General features: G+C 64.8%; 1 protein-coding gene across 1 annotated transcript in view; it reads left to right on the top strand.

Moving 5' to 3' along the window:
- Positions 1–1,031: 1,031 nt before the first annotated feature.
- Positions 1,032–13,781, top strand: part of ADAMTS7 (ADAM metallopeptidase with thrombospondin type 1 motif 7) — a gene marked incomplete at its 5' end in the record, with an annotated part of 38,466 nt that continues 25,716 nt past the window's right edge. Inside the window, 8 exons of the mRNA XM_080808666.1 lie at positions 1,032–1,089; positions 2,048–2,403; positions 3,901–4,066; positions 5,037–5,236; positions 9,150–9,233; positions 9,525–9,649; positions 10,669–10,818; positions 12,002–12,145. Of these exons, the coding sequence (XP_080664792.1) occupies positions 1,032–1,089; positions 2,048–2,403; positions 3,901–4,066; positions 5,037–5,236; positions 9,150–9,233; positions 9,525–9,649; positions 10,669–10,818; positions 12,002–12,145 (1,283 nt within the window). The remainder of the gene's footprint in view (positions 1,090–2,047; positions 2,404–3,900; positions 4,067–5,036; positions 5,237–9,149; positions 9,234–9,524; positions 9,650–10,668; positions 10,819–12,001; positions 12,146–13,781) is intronic.

Raw genomic sequence — 13,781 nt, 5'->3', positions numbered from 1 at the left:
GCCCGGATGGAGCTTTGGCTGGGCTTGGCTGCCCTCGCGGCCCCAGCAGGCGGCCACAGAGAGGTCCCTGGCGGACTTTGCCGGGCGCCCAGGCATTCCTACGGCCCGAGGGGTCATTGTCCTGGGCGGCCAGGATTCCGGAGAGCTGGGCATACACCCAGTTGGGCAGGGCAGGACCTCGGGCTGAGAGAAACATCGGATGGGCCAGTTTCCTAACTGCTCCTCAGAGCCTAGGGACACGAGCTTCAGCGCCAGGACCCCTGACCCCACAGCGGCACTGCTCTGATGTGTCTGTGTGTCTACACGAGATTCCTTTTCAAGACCAGGTCTGGTAGCTACACAAGTTTGCAGAATTGCTCTAGGGCAAGTCCTTTATGTCAGCGACCGGGAGACAGGCCCAGCGAGGCACGGACTGCTGTGAGCGCACAGCTGTGTTTCTGCAGAGACTGAAGCCATGTGGGGGGCCTGGAGTGCAGTCTCGGCTCTGTCCCTCTCGCTCTGCGGCTCTGGGCCAGTGTGGACATCCCCAAACCCCCCTGTGCTTTCTCCAGAAGCAGCCTGCAGCCTTCGCCGCGGGGGTCCTCGCCTGGAATCCCCAGCCCCAGGGACACGGGCAAGATGTAAAGGACCATGAACTCCGATGGGAAGATAGAATGTCTCTTAAGTTTTTTACCTCTAAGTTAGCGTTTTCTTCACTTATGCATGGTCGCACCCAACTACGGTAGCATTAGCAGCCCTTGTGACTTTGTTTCCGACCCAGAAAACGTGTTTTTCTGTTTCAAACACGGTTGCAGCTCATCACTACTGCACGGTTACCGTAGCTGTTGAATTTGCCCTTAGGTCTTGCTTTGTGCATTCATGAAGGAGCACTGGCGTCGGTAGCCCACTCCCAAAGTTATGCTGATGGCTGTATTTCAGTATAATCTGCTTCCTTGGCACTCACTTGCATTGTATCCTATGCATTCGAGAACGTTATTCTGAGAAGGGGTCCATGGCAAAAAAGGTTAAGAGAAGGTGTGACCGGGACCTCCATGAGGACGGCGACAGACGGCGACGGGGTTTCCGCCAACTGCAGGGGCCTGAGTGCAGGTCTGCAAAGTTTTTCCAGTCCTGGAACCTTCCCTGCAGATGAACTCTTGTGTGTAACAGAAATACAGCAGAGCCGCTCTGCTGGGGTGGGGGGGGCATGCATCTGGGTGGTGCTCCTCTGTCTCCCCATGCCAGGGGGCCTGGAGGCACATGCAGAACCCTCTGGCCCCTGAGAGCGCATTTTAAAATCCCCCAGGCTACACAGTCAACGTCGCAGGCAGGTGCAGTCAGCTGGCCAGGCCCCGGAGGGTTGGGGGTGTCAGTTCATTGATTCCCACAAGAGCTCCCAGAGTACAAGTGGTGATTACCCCCATTCCACATAGTCACTCAGCGTTTACTGAGCAACTACTTCTTTTTAACGACCCGGAGCACTGAGACACTCTTCTGGCGGGTAAAGTTCCAGCAAAGACTAAGGATTCGCGCCCTCCTGGGGTTAACCCTGGAGAAAATTGACAAACAGAAACAGTTGAAATGTGAAGCCACATGGTGTGTCCGAGGTGCTCTGGGGAAAAAAAAAACGCCCGGGAAGGGGGACAGGGAGCGGCGGTGTGCAGATGAAGTGCTCAGGGGAGGGCTCAGTGAGCCCTCGCAGCAGGACGGGCCGGGGTGAAGGTTCTGGCCCGCGGAGCCCCCCTGGCGGGGCAGCAGGTGTGCGGGCCGTGGGCTGAGTGGCAGGTGCTCGAGCAGGTGCGGGGAGGTGGGACGGAGCCGCCTCGGCTGCCGCCGGAGCTTTGCCTTTCCTTGACATGCAGCCGGGTCAGGGCGGGGGCCACGGCAGGGCGGGGGCCACAGCAGGGCGGGGGGCTCCATCCATCGGTTTGGCAGCCTGGGGAGGGGCGGGGGCCCATGGGGGCTTAGCGGGTAAGCGCCGCAGAGAATTGGGCTGGGGGAGGCACCCCGGCCTCCGCCTCCTCCGCGGCCCCTTCACGCCCGATCGCCGCCGGCTTTCTCCCCGCAGGGCACGGCGCGGACGGCCGCGCGGCGCTGGACATCGTACACCCGGTGCGCGTGGACGCGGGGGGCTCCTTCCTGTCCTACGAGCTGTGGCCGCGCGCGCTGCGCAAGCGGGACGTGTCCGCGCGCCGCGCCGCGCCCGCCTTCTACGAGCTGCAGTACCGGGGGCGCGACCTGCGCTTCAACCTGACCACGAACCCGCACCTGCTGGCGCCCGGCTTCGTGAGCGAGACGCGGCGGCGCGGCGGCCTGGGGCGCACGCACATCCGCGCCCGCGCGCCCGCCTGCCACCTGCTCGGCGAGGTGCAGGACCCCGAGCTGGAGGGCGGCCTGGCGGCCATCAGCGCCTGCGACGGGCTGGTGAGTGCGCACCCCCGCCCCCCCCCCGCCCCAGGTCGCGCCTGGACCTTGGTGGGTGCTGCCCCGCGGCGTGGCGGTCCTCCGTCCTCCAGCCTCCCCGCGAGCCGGAAGCACCCGCTGGCCTCGTTAACGCGGCCTGCTGTGGTGGGCCGGGGTGGGCCGGGGTGGGTCGGGGTGGGTCTCCCAAGCCCGCATTTCCCACCCTGCCCCGGCGCGGAAGCTGCAGGGGCAGGGAGCCCCCTTTGAGAGTCACTGTGCGTACCGGGGGGCTCTTAAGCTTCAAACAGCGCCGTCCTTCTTCCGCGGGAGCCTCCGTTCTGACTCTTCTCCCTCGGATCCCTTTAGGGTGTTCTCCCGGTCAGACGGCCGCCGGCTCCCTTTCCTCTGGGGAGACGGGCCCCGGCCGGCCGCTCCCGGGGGAGGTGCTGCTAGGGCTGGGGGCCGCCTTCCCTCCCGCTGCCACTGTGGGCAGCACAGGGACCCCTTCTGCTCCTGGCTGGGTGACCGGCCTTGCCCTCTGTGGGAGGTGCGGGTGGGGGTGTGGGGAGGCGGGGGGAGGTGTGCGCACTGTCCACCGTTCCCTCCGCTCCGGCGGCTCCGGGAAGCTGTGGGCTGGAGGACAGGGCCCGGTGACGGACAGCCCGAAGCACAGCTGCAGGTCACGGGGACCTCGGGGAGCCTGGGCCCGTCCTCCTTCATCTCGTTAATCTCGTAGAAGCTGCCCCAGCTGAGCCTGCGGGTGCTGTTTCCGCTGGCGGGCGAGGAGACCCGCTTGGAGGGCACTGCCCACAGCCGCCCGGGGTGCATTTTCTGGCCCTGGGGGCTCTCGGCCCTGCCCAGCCTGAGGGGGGCAGACTTGGGGCCAAGGAGGGAGCGGCAGAGGCGAGAAAACCCTTCTCCCTGCTGGAGGCCTGGGCTTCCTCCGGAGGGGATGGCCGCCCGGACACTTCCCAACACCCGCCTCCCCGGCCTCTCTGAGTGCCGGCAGATGGGCACCGGAGACGCCCCCGCCTGCCTCGCTGCTCTGGGAGGCCCTGGGACCGGGGGCCAGGGTGTCCTGGTGACAGTGGGCATCCCCGCGGGGGGGCGTGGGCAGAGCTGCCGTGAGTGATTCACTGCCCCAGGGAGACTGGGATGCAGGCTGCCGCGAGAGGACACAATGGCTGGCAGCCGACAAGAGGGGGAGTGGTCCGGGGGGCCCGGCTGCCGACTCAAGAGGGCCCTCCGGGACTGTGTGGAAGATGCCACCTTAGATGTACCATGGCCCCGTTTCCTGCCCCTGACGGGTTGGGGGGGGCGTCCTCCTGAGACTCGCGGCTTCCCAGCTCCGCCTTGGGCTGAAGGTTCAAGGCCCGGAGGGAGGAAAGCGTGTGCATTTGGGGTCAGTCAGGGGTGCTGGGAGCAGTGTGGCCTCAGCTGGCAGGACGGGCCTCGGGGACGGGTGGGCAGAGCGCACAGTGCCAGCCCTCTCCTGTGACCTTGGCCCTTCTTCCCCAGAAAGGTGTGTTCCAGCTCTCCAACGAGGACTACTTCATCGAGCCCCTGGACGGAGTCCCGGCCCGGCCCGGCCACGCCCAGCCCCACGTGGTCTATAAGCGCCAAGCGCCGGAGAGGGAAACCGCGCCCCGCAACCCCGTGGCTGCGGGCACCTGTGGGGTACAAGGTATGCGCCTCTCTGCCAGCTCGGGGGACGGCCACGGGCCTGGAGGCCTGGAGCGCTTTTCTGGAAGCCTCCCTCGTCCACACGTCCATGCTCAGCTCCCCTGAACCAAAAGGATGCAGACAGGCCGGCGACCATCACCCTAGCCTCTGCCTTCAGAAAGGGCCACGGGCCTGGGGCCTCTGCTGCCAGGCCTGCCCCTGCCCTGGGCTCCTCCCTCTCCGGTGCCTCCCCTCCTTGCTCACTGAAGCTCTGTCGGTTCCTCCCTAAGCAGCCGGCCCAGCAGCGCAGCTGGCCACCAGCCTCCCTCCCGTCCCCAGTCCGCCCAGCCCACCATAGCCAACCTCGGTTCCTGGGCAGCTCCTCCTCTGCCCAGCGGCCACATCACTGGCCAGTCCAGGTACAGAGCCTCCCAGCAAGCGCTGCTGGGCTGTGGTGACCGCTCGGTCGGCATGCCGGCCCCGGAGGCTGCCTCAGCTCAGGGCCTCCGTTCAGCGGAACAGGTACCCAGACTCAGTCTTCCCGGCTTCACAGATGTGCGTCCTCCTCTCTGGGGCAGCCTGGGACAGGCGAGCAGGTCTCTAGTGGGGATGGCCTCCCAGGAGGGCGTTGGGCCCGGGGGTCCCCTGTGCTGGGAGTCCCCTGTGCTGGGATCCACCCGGCCCCATGGACAGGGAGCTCCTGGGGGGCGGGGAAGAGATAGGACCCATATCTACCATCGTGCCCCGAGGGCACCTTCTGAGGGTCTGCGGCTGATTCCTCTTTACTCCTCCGGGGAGCTCGGGGTCAGGGGTGGGAAGTGACCGGCGCAGGGTCACACAGCACAGGTCTGGGACAGAGCCACGGTGGGAGCCCAGGCTGCTAGCTCCGGGCCCAGCACCGTTCCTGCGGCCCCGGGGCGAGCCGCAGAGCAGAGGTCCTTGTGATGCACACCCTGGGCCAGCCGCTGACCCCCAGCCCCCGGGGCCCGCAGCATCGGCGGAGCTGGAGGCGCGACGGGAGCGCTGGGAGCAGCGGCAGCAGGGGCGGCGGCAGCCACGGCCGAGGCGGCTCCATCAGCGCTCGGTCAGCAGAGAGAAGTGGGTGGAGACCTTGGTGGTGGCCGACGCCAAAATGGTGGAGTACCACGGGCAGCCGCAAGTCGAGAGCTACGTGCTGACCATCATGAACATGGTGAGCCCGCGCGGTGCGCGGTGGGTGGTGTTGGAGGCGCAGGACGGCCGGCAGGCTGGACCCCGGGTCTGGACAGGAGGAGCGGCGTCCGGGCTCTGGAGTCCGGGCAGGCCGGGCCGGGTGCGTGGCGTCACCAGGAGAGAGCGGGGCCCACGCTGGGCCTTTGGGAGGGGCTGCTGCGCAGAGCGGGGGAGTGGAGGCGGGCGGGGGTTACAGCCGCTGTCCACGACTTCCCGGGGAGCCCGTAGTCGTGTTGGTTCATTCACGCTTGTCTAAGCAGACCTTCCCCCTCTCTGCCGGGATCTCTGGGCGCTGGGGACACGGAAGCACCTAGTCAGGGCGGCCCCTGCCTGCGACACCAGCATTTGTGAGCGTTCGAAGGGTCTGTCCAGTGCGAGAGTCTGCCGGCTGCTGACCTCAGGCGACACCTGGCCTGCCCGAGCCTAAATTTGCTCACCTGTGACCCGGGCATGATGATGGGAGCTGGGGCCGTCCTTGCCGGTCTGGGCTGCACAGGCCGGTTGGGAAAAGTAGGCCGCGAGAGGGTGAGTGAACTGCTCAGGTCGCGCTGCGCGAGGCAGGGCGGACCTGGTGGGAGCTGAGGCGTCCTGTCTCCCCGCCGCCCGGTGCCCCGTGGCTGGAGCGGGTGATTCCTGGAGCCGCAGGGTGCCAGCCGCTCCCTCCCTACGGCCTCCCTGACAGGCAAGATTAGTGCCCCGGCCCTAGCAGGCCACCCAGGGGGCAGACACCCCGCGGCCCCCTCTCCCAGGTGAGCTCGGTGTGCACTCCGAGTGCCGGGGCCACCGTCGGCTGCGTCCTCTGCACCAGCCCCTTACCTCCTGCAGCCCCGAGACGTCCACCGTCTGGCCGCCGGCTTCTAGAGGTGAGGCGGGGGTTCCGGGACAGGAGGGGCCTCTGGCCGGGGTCTCTGCGCCCCCACGGCTCCAGCCTCACCAGCAAGCTCAGCTCTGGGCCAGTTGCGGCCTGACGTGGCCATCCTCAGGCTCCCTGCTCCTCACGCGGCGAGAGCTGCGGCCTTCCGCCTGGCCCGGGAGACCTCGGGGCCCAGCCAAGCCTCCGTGCGGCCTCGTCTGCCCAGCACGGGGACGCCCTACAGGCCAGGGTTTGGGGGGACTGAACCCCAGGGGGAGGACAAGCAAGGCCAGGTTCTAAGGCCACAGGGCCATCGTCCCGTCTCAGGGCTCAGCCCGACAGAGGCCCAGGAGCTGGGCTGGAGCCCCGGGCTGTTCATTTCCCCTCATCCTTCCTGGGGGTTTCCCATAGGCCAGGTGCTGGGCCCTCCAGGCTCGCCCACGGTGTCCCCTGGGGGATGGGTCAGCCATGTGACCTGGGGCTTGGCCCCTTCCTGCCTCCCTGTCCAGGGGCACAGGACCCGTGCCTTCACTTTAGGAGCCCCGTCCTGGAGGAGGGGCTGGGGCTCTCATTCACCTGCTTTGGACCATATCAGGCTTTCCTGAGCCGGCAAGTCCAGCATGGGTCAGGATAGAGTGGGGCTGCCTCAGAGCCTCACAGTGCTGCGTACCTGGGACACGGGGGCGGTGAGGACAGCCTCTGAGAAGGGCCGCGGCCTCGTGAGCACCTGCTCGTCCAGTGTCCCATGGTCACTGCCTTGCCTCGGGCTCACTCCCACTTTACGGGGGAGGGAACAAAGGTTCAGAGAGGTCCGGGGACGTGTTCACAGTCACATAGCTGATTACTGGCCGAGCCAGGGCTGGAGCTCAGATCTGTCTGCCTCCAAAGCCCCACTCTGTCCTCTGCCCAGGGACAGGCCGCTGTGAGGCTGTGGTGGCCAGAGCTTGCTAGAAGGATTGGGGAATAGAGTGGTCGAGATGGGGAGAGCTCAGCCCCTTTGTCCCTCTGGAGAACATACTCATTCACTGAATGCAGGATCCCACGCTTGGGAAACTCTGCTTCATTGTAACATTTCTCAAAGAATGTTCCGGGGAGGACTTACTCCGAGAGATGATAATAAGTATTTTGTGAAAAAAAGTGGCATAGTTGGAGAAGTTTGGCAATAGAGGTTAACAAAAAGCAACACAGACTTGTTTGCTGCAGAACTTCTCAGAGCCTTCAGAGCTAAAGTGCATTGAGAATCTCTAAAACCAGACAGATGGCATTTCCCAAAGCTAAGAAGTAAGAGCAGGGGCTCTGGGTCAAACCTGGTTGTGACCCCAGATTTTTCTTTAAATATTTTATTTATTTATTTGACCAAAAGAGATCACAAGCAGGCAGAGAGGTGGTGGGTGGGTGGGGGGGAAGCAGGCTTTCTGCTGAGCAGAGAGCCCGATGCAGGGCTCGATCCCAGGACTCTGGGACCACGACCCGAGCCGAAGGCAGAGGCTTTAACCCACTGAGCCACCCAGGCGCCCCAACATTCAGCAGATATTTCTTGAGTGCTCATTGTGGGTCAGGCCGTGGATGGGTGGCTGGGATGTCAGAGGGGGCCCACGCAGACATGGCCTGCGTGGAGCTCGGGTCTGGCCGGGGAGCGTGATGTTAGTGAAACCGTCATCCTGAGGAACACGCAGGTCAGCAGAGGGGCTGCTAGGAAGGACGAGTTCACGGGGCTTCGGGAGTGTCAGGTAGAAGGAAGGCTCCCCGGCAGATGTGCTGGAGGGTGAGAGCTGGAGAGAAGAGATGAGAGGACGGGTGTTCCAGGTGAGGGCACAGCATCTGCAAATGCCCTGTGGTAGGGACGCTCACGGGATTCTGAGAGTGAGCCAGATTGGTCGGAACCAGGCAGTGGGGACAAGAGAGGTGGTGAACGAGTGGGTCAGGACTGGGACTTGGTCCTCGCCCAGTGGACAGGAAGCCCCACTTACTGCTTTAAGCAAGGGCACAATGTGGTTGGGCTTGAGTTTTGGCGTCAGGGGGCTGCGAGGCTGTAGGTGGTCAGGGTGCGTGGGGACACTGCTGAGAGGCCTCCACAGCCGGCCAGGCAGGAGGTGCTGGCCCCTCGGCCTGGGCAGTGGCCTTGGGGGTGGGTGCAGGGCAGCTGGGGGGGGGCAGAAGGGGTTGCCTTGGGGGGGGTGGCACACAGGGCCCCTAGGCTTCCAGCCCGCGTGCCGAGGTGCACATGTGGCGCTGCTTGTCTAACCTGTCCCTGACCTTGGGCTCTCAAAGCGCAATTCGTCCCCATTATCAGGGCCTACGGCACCCTTCGGAAGCGTGTGTTTTGTCCATTCCTGTCTGAATGTTATATCTCCGGATGGACTTACTAGAAGCCCCCCATAACCACCTGTCCTGCCATCTCTGCCACCAGGAGCCTGGCGCCCGCCCGGTCCTGGGCCAGCCCCTTCCTCGTGCTGAGGGAGCCTCACAGAGAAGCTGGCTTTCCCTGGCCCTTCCCCTGCCCCTTGATGCACCTGCCGTCTTTGGGGTGGCCTTCTCTCCCGGGACTGAGTGGGGAGCTCCGTGTAGCCACGGGGCCTCGGACACATGTGCACGCCTGCCCCGCGGGATGGCGGGCCAGTGGGGAGACCCCGGGGGCTGTGCCCGCCCCACCCCTTGTCTCAGCTCTGCCCAGGTCTCCTGTCTCACGGGAGGGCTCAGTCCTGGGATGCTGGTCTGCTGTCCCCCAGGGCAGGAGGAGGCGGCCAAGCTGTCCCAGCCCAAGAGAGCAGGCAAGCCAGGACCCTGGGATGGGCCGAGAAGCCCATATTTGAGCTGTGAGCCAGGGAAGCCGATCCCATGCCGGTGCTCAGGGCCAGCCTGGGCCTGGGAGGGGGTTACACGTGGACTCTGCTGGTGCTGGGCTGGGGACACGCGGGGACACGGTGTGCTGCGTGTGCGGCCTGAGTGTGGGTGGGGCTGTGCACACCTCTGGGTGGGTCGGTGGTGGCTTCCTACACCTTCCATCCAGGGTGACAGCCCAACCCCATCTCTCGGGCAGGTGGCCGGCCTGTTTCATGACCCCAGCATCGGGAACCCCATCCACATCACCATCGTGCGCCTGATCCTGCTGGAGGATGAGGAGGTGAGAGGTCACGGGCCCGGGGCTGCCCCGTCCCCTGAGCCGCCCTGTGCGGAAGGGTGCCGGGAGCCAGCTCAGCCTGGGCGGGGCCCCCTTCACCCCCCAGTCCCTCGCCGGCCCTCTCTCAGGTCCCCCGGGATGTGCCTGTGGGAGGGGTGGTCAGACTGGAGCTGGGACCGAGCCCACAGGCCCGGCTGTTATGCACCCCCGCCCTCTGTCCTGCGTCCCCACGGGGGAGCATGGCCTGGCCTTCCGGGCTCGGGGAGGCACCGTGGCTGCTCTCTGTACCCCCAGGAAGACCTGAAGGTTACACACCACGCGGACAACACCCTGAGGAGCTTCTGCCGGTGGCAGAAGAGCATCAACATGAAGGGGGATGCGCACCCGCTGCACCACGACACGGCCATCCTGCTGACCAGGTGCGGGGGGGAGCTGCCGTCCTGCTGACCACGTGCGGGGGGGGGGAGCTGCCGTCCTGCTGACCACGTGCGGGGGGGGGAGCTGCCGTCCTGCTGACCACGTGCGGGGGGGAGCTGCCGTCCTGCTGACCACGTGCGGGGGGGGAGCTGCCGTCCTGCTGACCACGTGCGGGGGCGGGAGCTGCCGTCCTGCTGACCACGTGCGGGGGGGGAGCTGCCGTCCTGTTGACCACGTGCGGGGGGGGGAGCTGCCGTCCTGCTGACCACGTGCGGGGGGGGAGCTGCCGTCCTGCTGACCACGTGCCGGGGGGGGAGCTGCCGTCCTGCTGACCACGTGCGGGGGGGGGGGCTGCGCCGGAGCCTCGGAGGGCGGCTGGAGACAGATTCCGCCACTGTTTGGGGAGATCTTTCTATACTGAGATGATGTGGGGCACCCTACACCGGCGCCCCTTCCCTGGGACTCGTGTCTATGCCCGCGCCCCTTCCCCGGTGCCCACACCTCTTCTCCGGTGCTCCCAGCACGAGTCCACGACCAGGGCACGGACCCTGGTTCTGTCCGTAGACCCGTTCGCACGTCCCCAGCCGGTCATCACGTGCACACGTGCTTTACACACTTTGATCACACGTGTGGGTTCCTGTGTCCACCCCTGCGGTCTGCGGACAGGGCGGTTCTGCTGGAAGGAGCCCCCTGCCCCCGTTGGACAACCAAGGCTGCCCTGGCCACCCGCCCCCACCCCCCACCTTGGACAAATGCGAAGGGGTCCGAGGTGGTTGTCCGGGGTCTCCCTCTGCTGGGTCCCAGCAGTGCCTCAGCACCCTCCCGGGGAACCAGAATCCTGCTGGGGCCAACAGGTGTCCCGTGTGCCTGAGGGCCCTGCCCCGGGCACGGCTGCGGTGCTCGTGGGCTGTCTGGGCGGGAGGGGACAGCCGCCCTCCTCGCTCGCTCGCTCGCTCTAGGCTCAGGTGGGCCTGGTGCAGGGCCAGGTCAGCCTGAGGGCGGCTTCTCTCTGCGCCCGCAGGAAGGACCTGTGTGCAGCCATGAACCAGCCCTGTGAGACGCTGGGCCTGTCGCACGTGGCGGGCATGTGCCAGCCGCACCGCAGCTGTAACATCAACGAGGACACCGGGCTGCCGCTGGCCTTCACCGTGGCGCATGAGCTCGGGCACAGGTACTCAGCCTGCTCTGCCCACCCAGCTTCCCCTCCCTGCCCCTGGGGCACCGGGTCCCGGCTAGGGGGGCCTGCCCTGGCCTGGCCATGCACTGTCCCGGCCCCGGCCCCACAGCCAGGCTGCTCTCCTGTCCGGTGAGGAGCGGCCCACCCGGGTACCCCGGGGGCCAGCTCAGGGAGTCCCGTGTGAGGTGGGCTTGACGGGCCGGGACGCCAGCGCGGGTCTGGGGCGGCTCCGTGGTGCTCTCCGTGCTCGCGTTCCGACCCTTGGTCCCGCCACGTGTGTTCCTGGTTGCTCTGTGACCCCAGGCAAGTGCTCTGCCCTCTCTGGGCCTTTGTGCGCGCCCTGCTGGTCGAGGGGGTCGGATCCGGCGATGCTCACGGTTCCGGCCAGCTGGCCTGTCCACATGAGGCTCTAGCGTTAGGGGTGGTCCGCGCGCTTAGCCGGCCGTGGGAGGGGGTCTGGCTGTTCGAGGGGCCGCGCCTCAGGCCGCTGCTCCGGTGAGGGAGGCCCACAGCCGGGTCTGCCGCTCAGAGGTTTGGGGGTTCATGGTTTACCTGCTCGGGCTCCTTGAGGGACAGCGTGCAGGGTCTCGAGGACGCCCGTGGCGCTGGAAAGAGCACGGTGCCCCGGACCTGCCGTTCCCCGGCTGTGTTCCCTCGGCCGGGCCCCGAACCTCTCTGAGCCCCCTCAGGCCGCTCTGAGCGCTGAGCAAGATGGGGTCTCTGCCAGGGCATAGCACGGCACCCGGCACGTCCTAAGTGCCACGCCAACATAATCCTCCTCGGCTCCGTCCCAAGGATGGCGTCTCGAGAACCTTTCTGTGGTAGGGCAGCTCGGACGCCCTCCTCTGGTGCACAGCCGAGGACGAGGACGAGGTCCGGGGGTGCTGGGCGCCAGGGAGGGAGCGGGGGCCGCCCTCCCGGCCGTGCCCCCCACCGGCCGGTCCCCACAGGTGCTGTCAGGCTCAGGCAGGCGGCCCTGGAGGAGGGCACAGCCGTCCCGCCCCGTCTTAGGTCCGGGAGGCGGAGGCTCCCGGCGGGGCTGACCTTCCGGAGGCCGCACAGCGGTCCGATGGGCTCGCCCCGTGCAGGCAGGCGGGAAGGGGCAGGGGGCGTCGGGAAGGGTCGGGCAGGCCCTCCTCCGCGGCTCACCTGCCCCGCGGCCTCTGCTCTCACACAGCTTCGGCATCCAGCACGATGGAAACGGCAATGACTGCGAGCCCGTTGGGAAACGGCCTTTCATCATGTCTCCACAGCTCCTGTACGACACCGTCCCCCTCACCTGGTCCCACTGCAGCCGCGAGTACATGACCAGATTCCTGGAGTAAGCCCCGCTCGGGGTGGGAGGGGGGCGGCCCGAGCGGCGTTCCGGTGGAGGGTGGCACAGAGGGGCGGCCAGTGGGGCTGGGGGCGGGTCTCCCCCTCCCCCTGGGCTGGAAGGAGAGGCCATCTGAGCTGGGTCTGACAGTAACAGCTGACACACATGTAGAAGGGAGACCAGTGGTGTTCGCATGGGGTGGGGGGGCCGAGATACGAGGGACCCGAGGGCTGTCGGGAAGGCAGGTGCCGAGTAGGGACTCGGGGACCGTGGGTCCAGGATGGGGATGCGATCCTTGGGTTTGGGATGGGAAGGAAACCAGACAGGGCACGGGACTGGCCACGTGGCCAGTGAAGTCCAGGGAAAAGTGCCCTTAAAAGTGCCGAAACTTTTTTTTTTCCCTTTCTTTCACGTCCTCTAAATTTTGTTTATTTGCTGTTTAATGTTCTAAACAAAGAAGAACTTAAAAATTTAAATGATTAGTGCACATCTTACCGTTGACCTTCATTTTGTGCAGCGCTAGCTATAAATGCAAGCGTAAGAGCATTGAGCTCCTATGTGAGTCACCGAAGTGCCACAGTGCACGTAACCCGGCAGGATTTATCCTGCTTCCTGATGTGTGTGCATTCTGCCCACACTCCCTGCCTTCGGCTCACTAGCCAGTAAGCGAAGTCTGAAGGGAGAAGGGTCTGGGGGCTGCCCCCCTGTCCCCTTCTGCCTCCTCGCTTCCAACGTGTGCTTGACTGAGATGGGGCAGTGGGACCAGTAACGAGGGACAGCACGGCTTCTGGTGGTCCGTGTTTCTTGACACATCACTGTCTTCTTTTTGCATTTGGAGCAAGTTCTGGTTCCAGGGGACAGTGTGGCCTCTGCCCCCTGTTCCAGTGTAGACCGGGTGCTTTCTGGGCCTGTCCTAACATTGTCCTGTGGGGTCATCCTGCTACCGACTTCGGGGGGATGCTTCTTTGTTCTGCTGGAGCACATCGCCAAGGTAGCTTTCTGAGAAAAGGTGCGTGGAGGCGAGGGGTTTGCTTGTTTGAAGGAGCTCCTTCTCCCCTCACCCCTGATTGGTAGTTGGACTTTATATCAGCTTCGAGCCAGAAGTCACCCACCCTCAGCCTTTCAGAGGCTTTTTCCCCTTGTCCTCTGGCTCCTAACGTTGCTGCTGAGACGGCCCTTTCCAGTCTTATCCCCAGGCCTCTGTCATGATCTCCTAGAACATCTGGAAGCTTTTCTTTCTCTTTTTCTCTCTCTTACGATGATTGGAAATTTTGCAGTCATGCCTTGATCTGTTTTTGTTTTGGAGGGTTCTTGCTAGATGCTTTTTTTTTTTTTTTGGTTTTAATTGCGGTGTGGTCGACGCGCAGTGTAATACTAATTTCCGGTGTATGATTCAGTGATTCGACACTTGCGTCCACCACCGGGTGCTCATCACGACAAGTGCCCTCCTTAATCCCCATCACCTGTCTCCCCTGTTACCCCCCATCTCCCCTCTGGTGACCAGCAGTGTTTCCTCTAGAGATGAGTCTGTTTCTTGGTTTGCCTCCTTCTCTTTCTTTACCCTTTTTGTTCATCTGTTTTGTTTCTTAAATTCCACATGTGAGTGAAATCATGTGTTGTTTTGTCTTTCTTTTATTCTGCT

Source organism: Martes martes (genome assembly GCF_963455335.1).
Source record: "Martes martes genome assembly, chromosome: 7".
Lineage (NCBI taxonomy): Eukaryota > Metazoa > Chordata > Mammalia > Carnivora > Mustelidae > Martes > Martes martes.
This window is presented reverse-complemented; position numbering and strand designations above follow the sequence as displayed.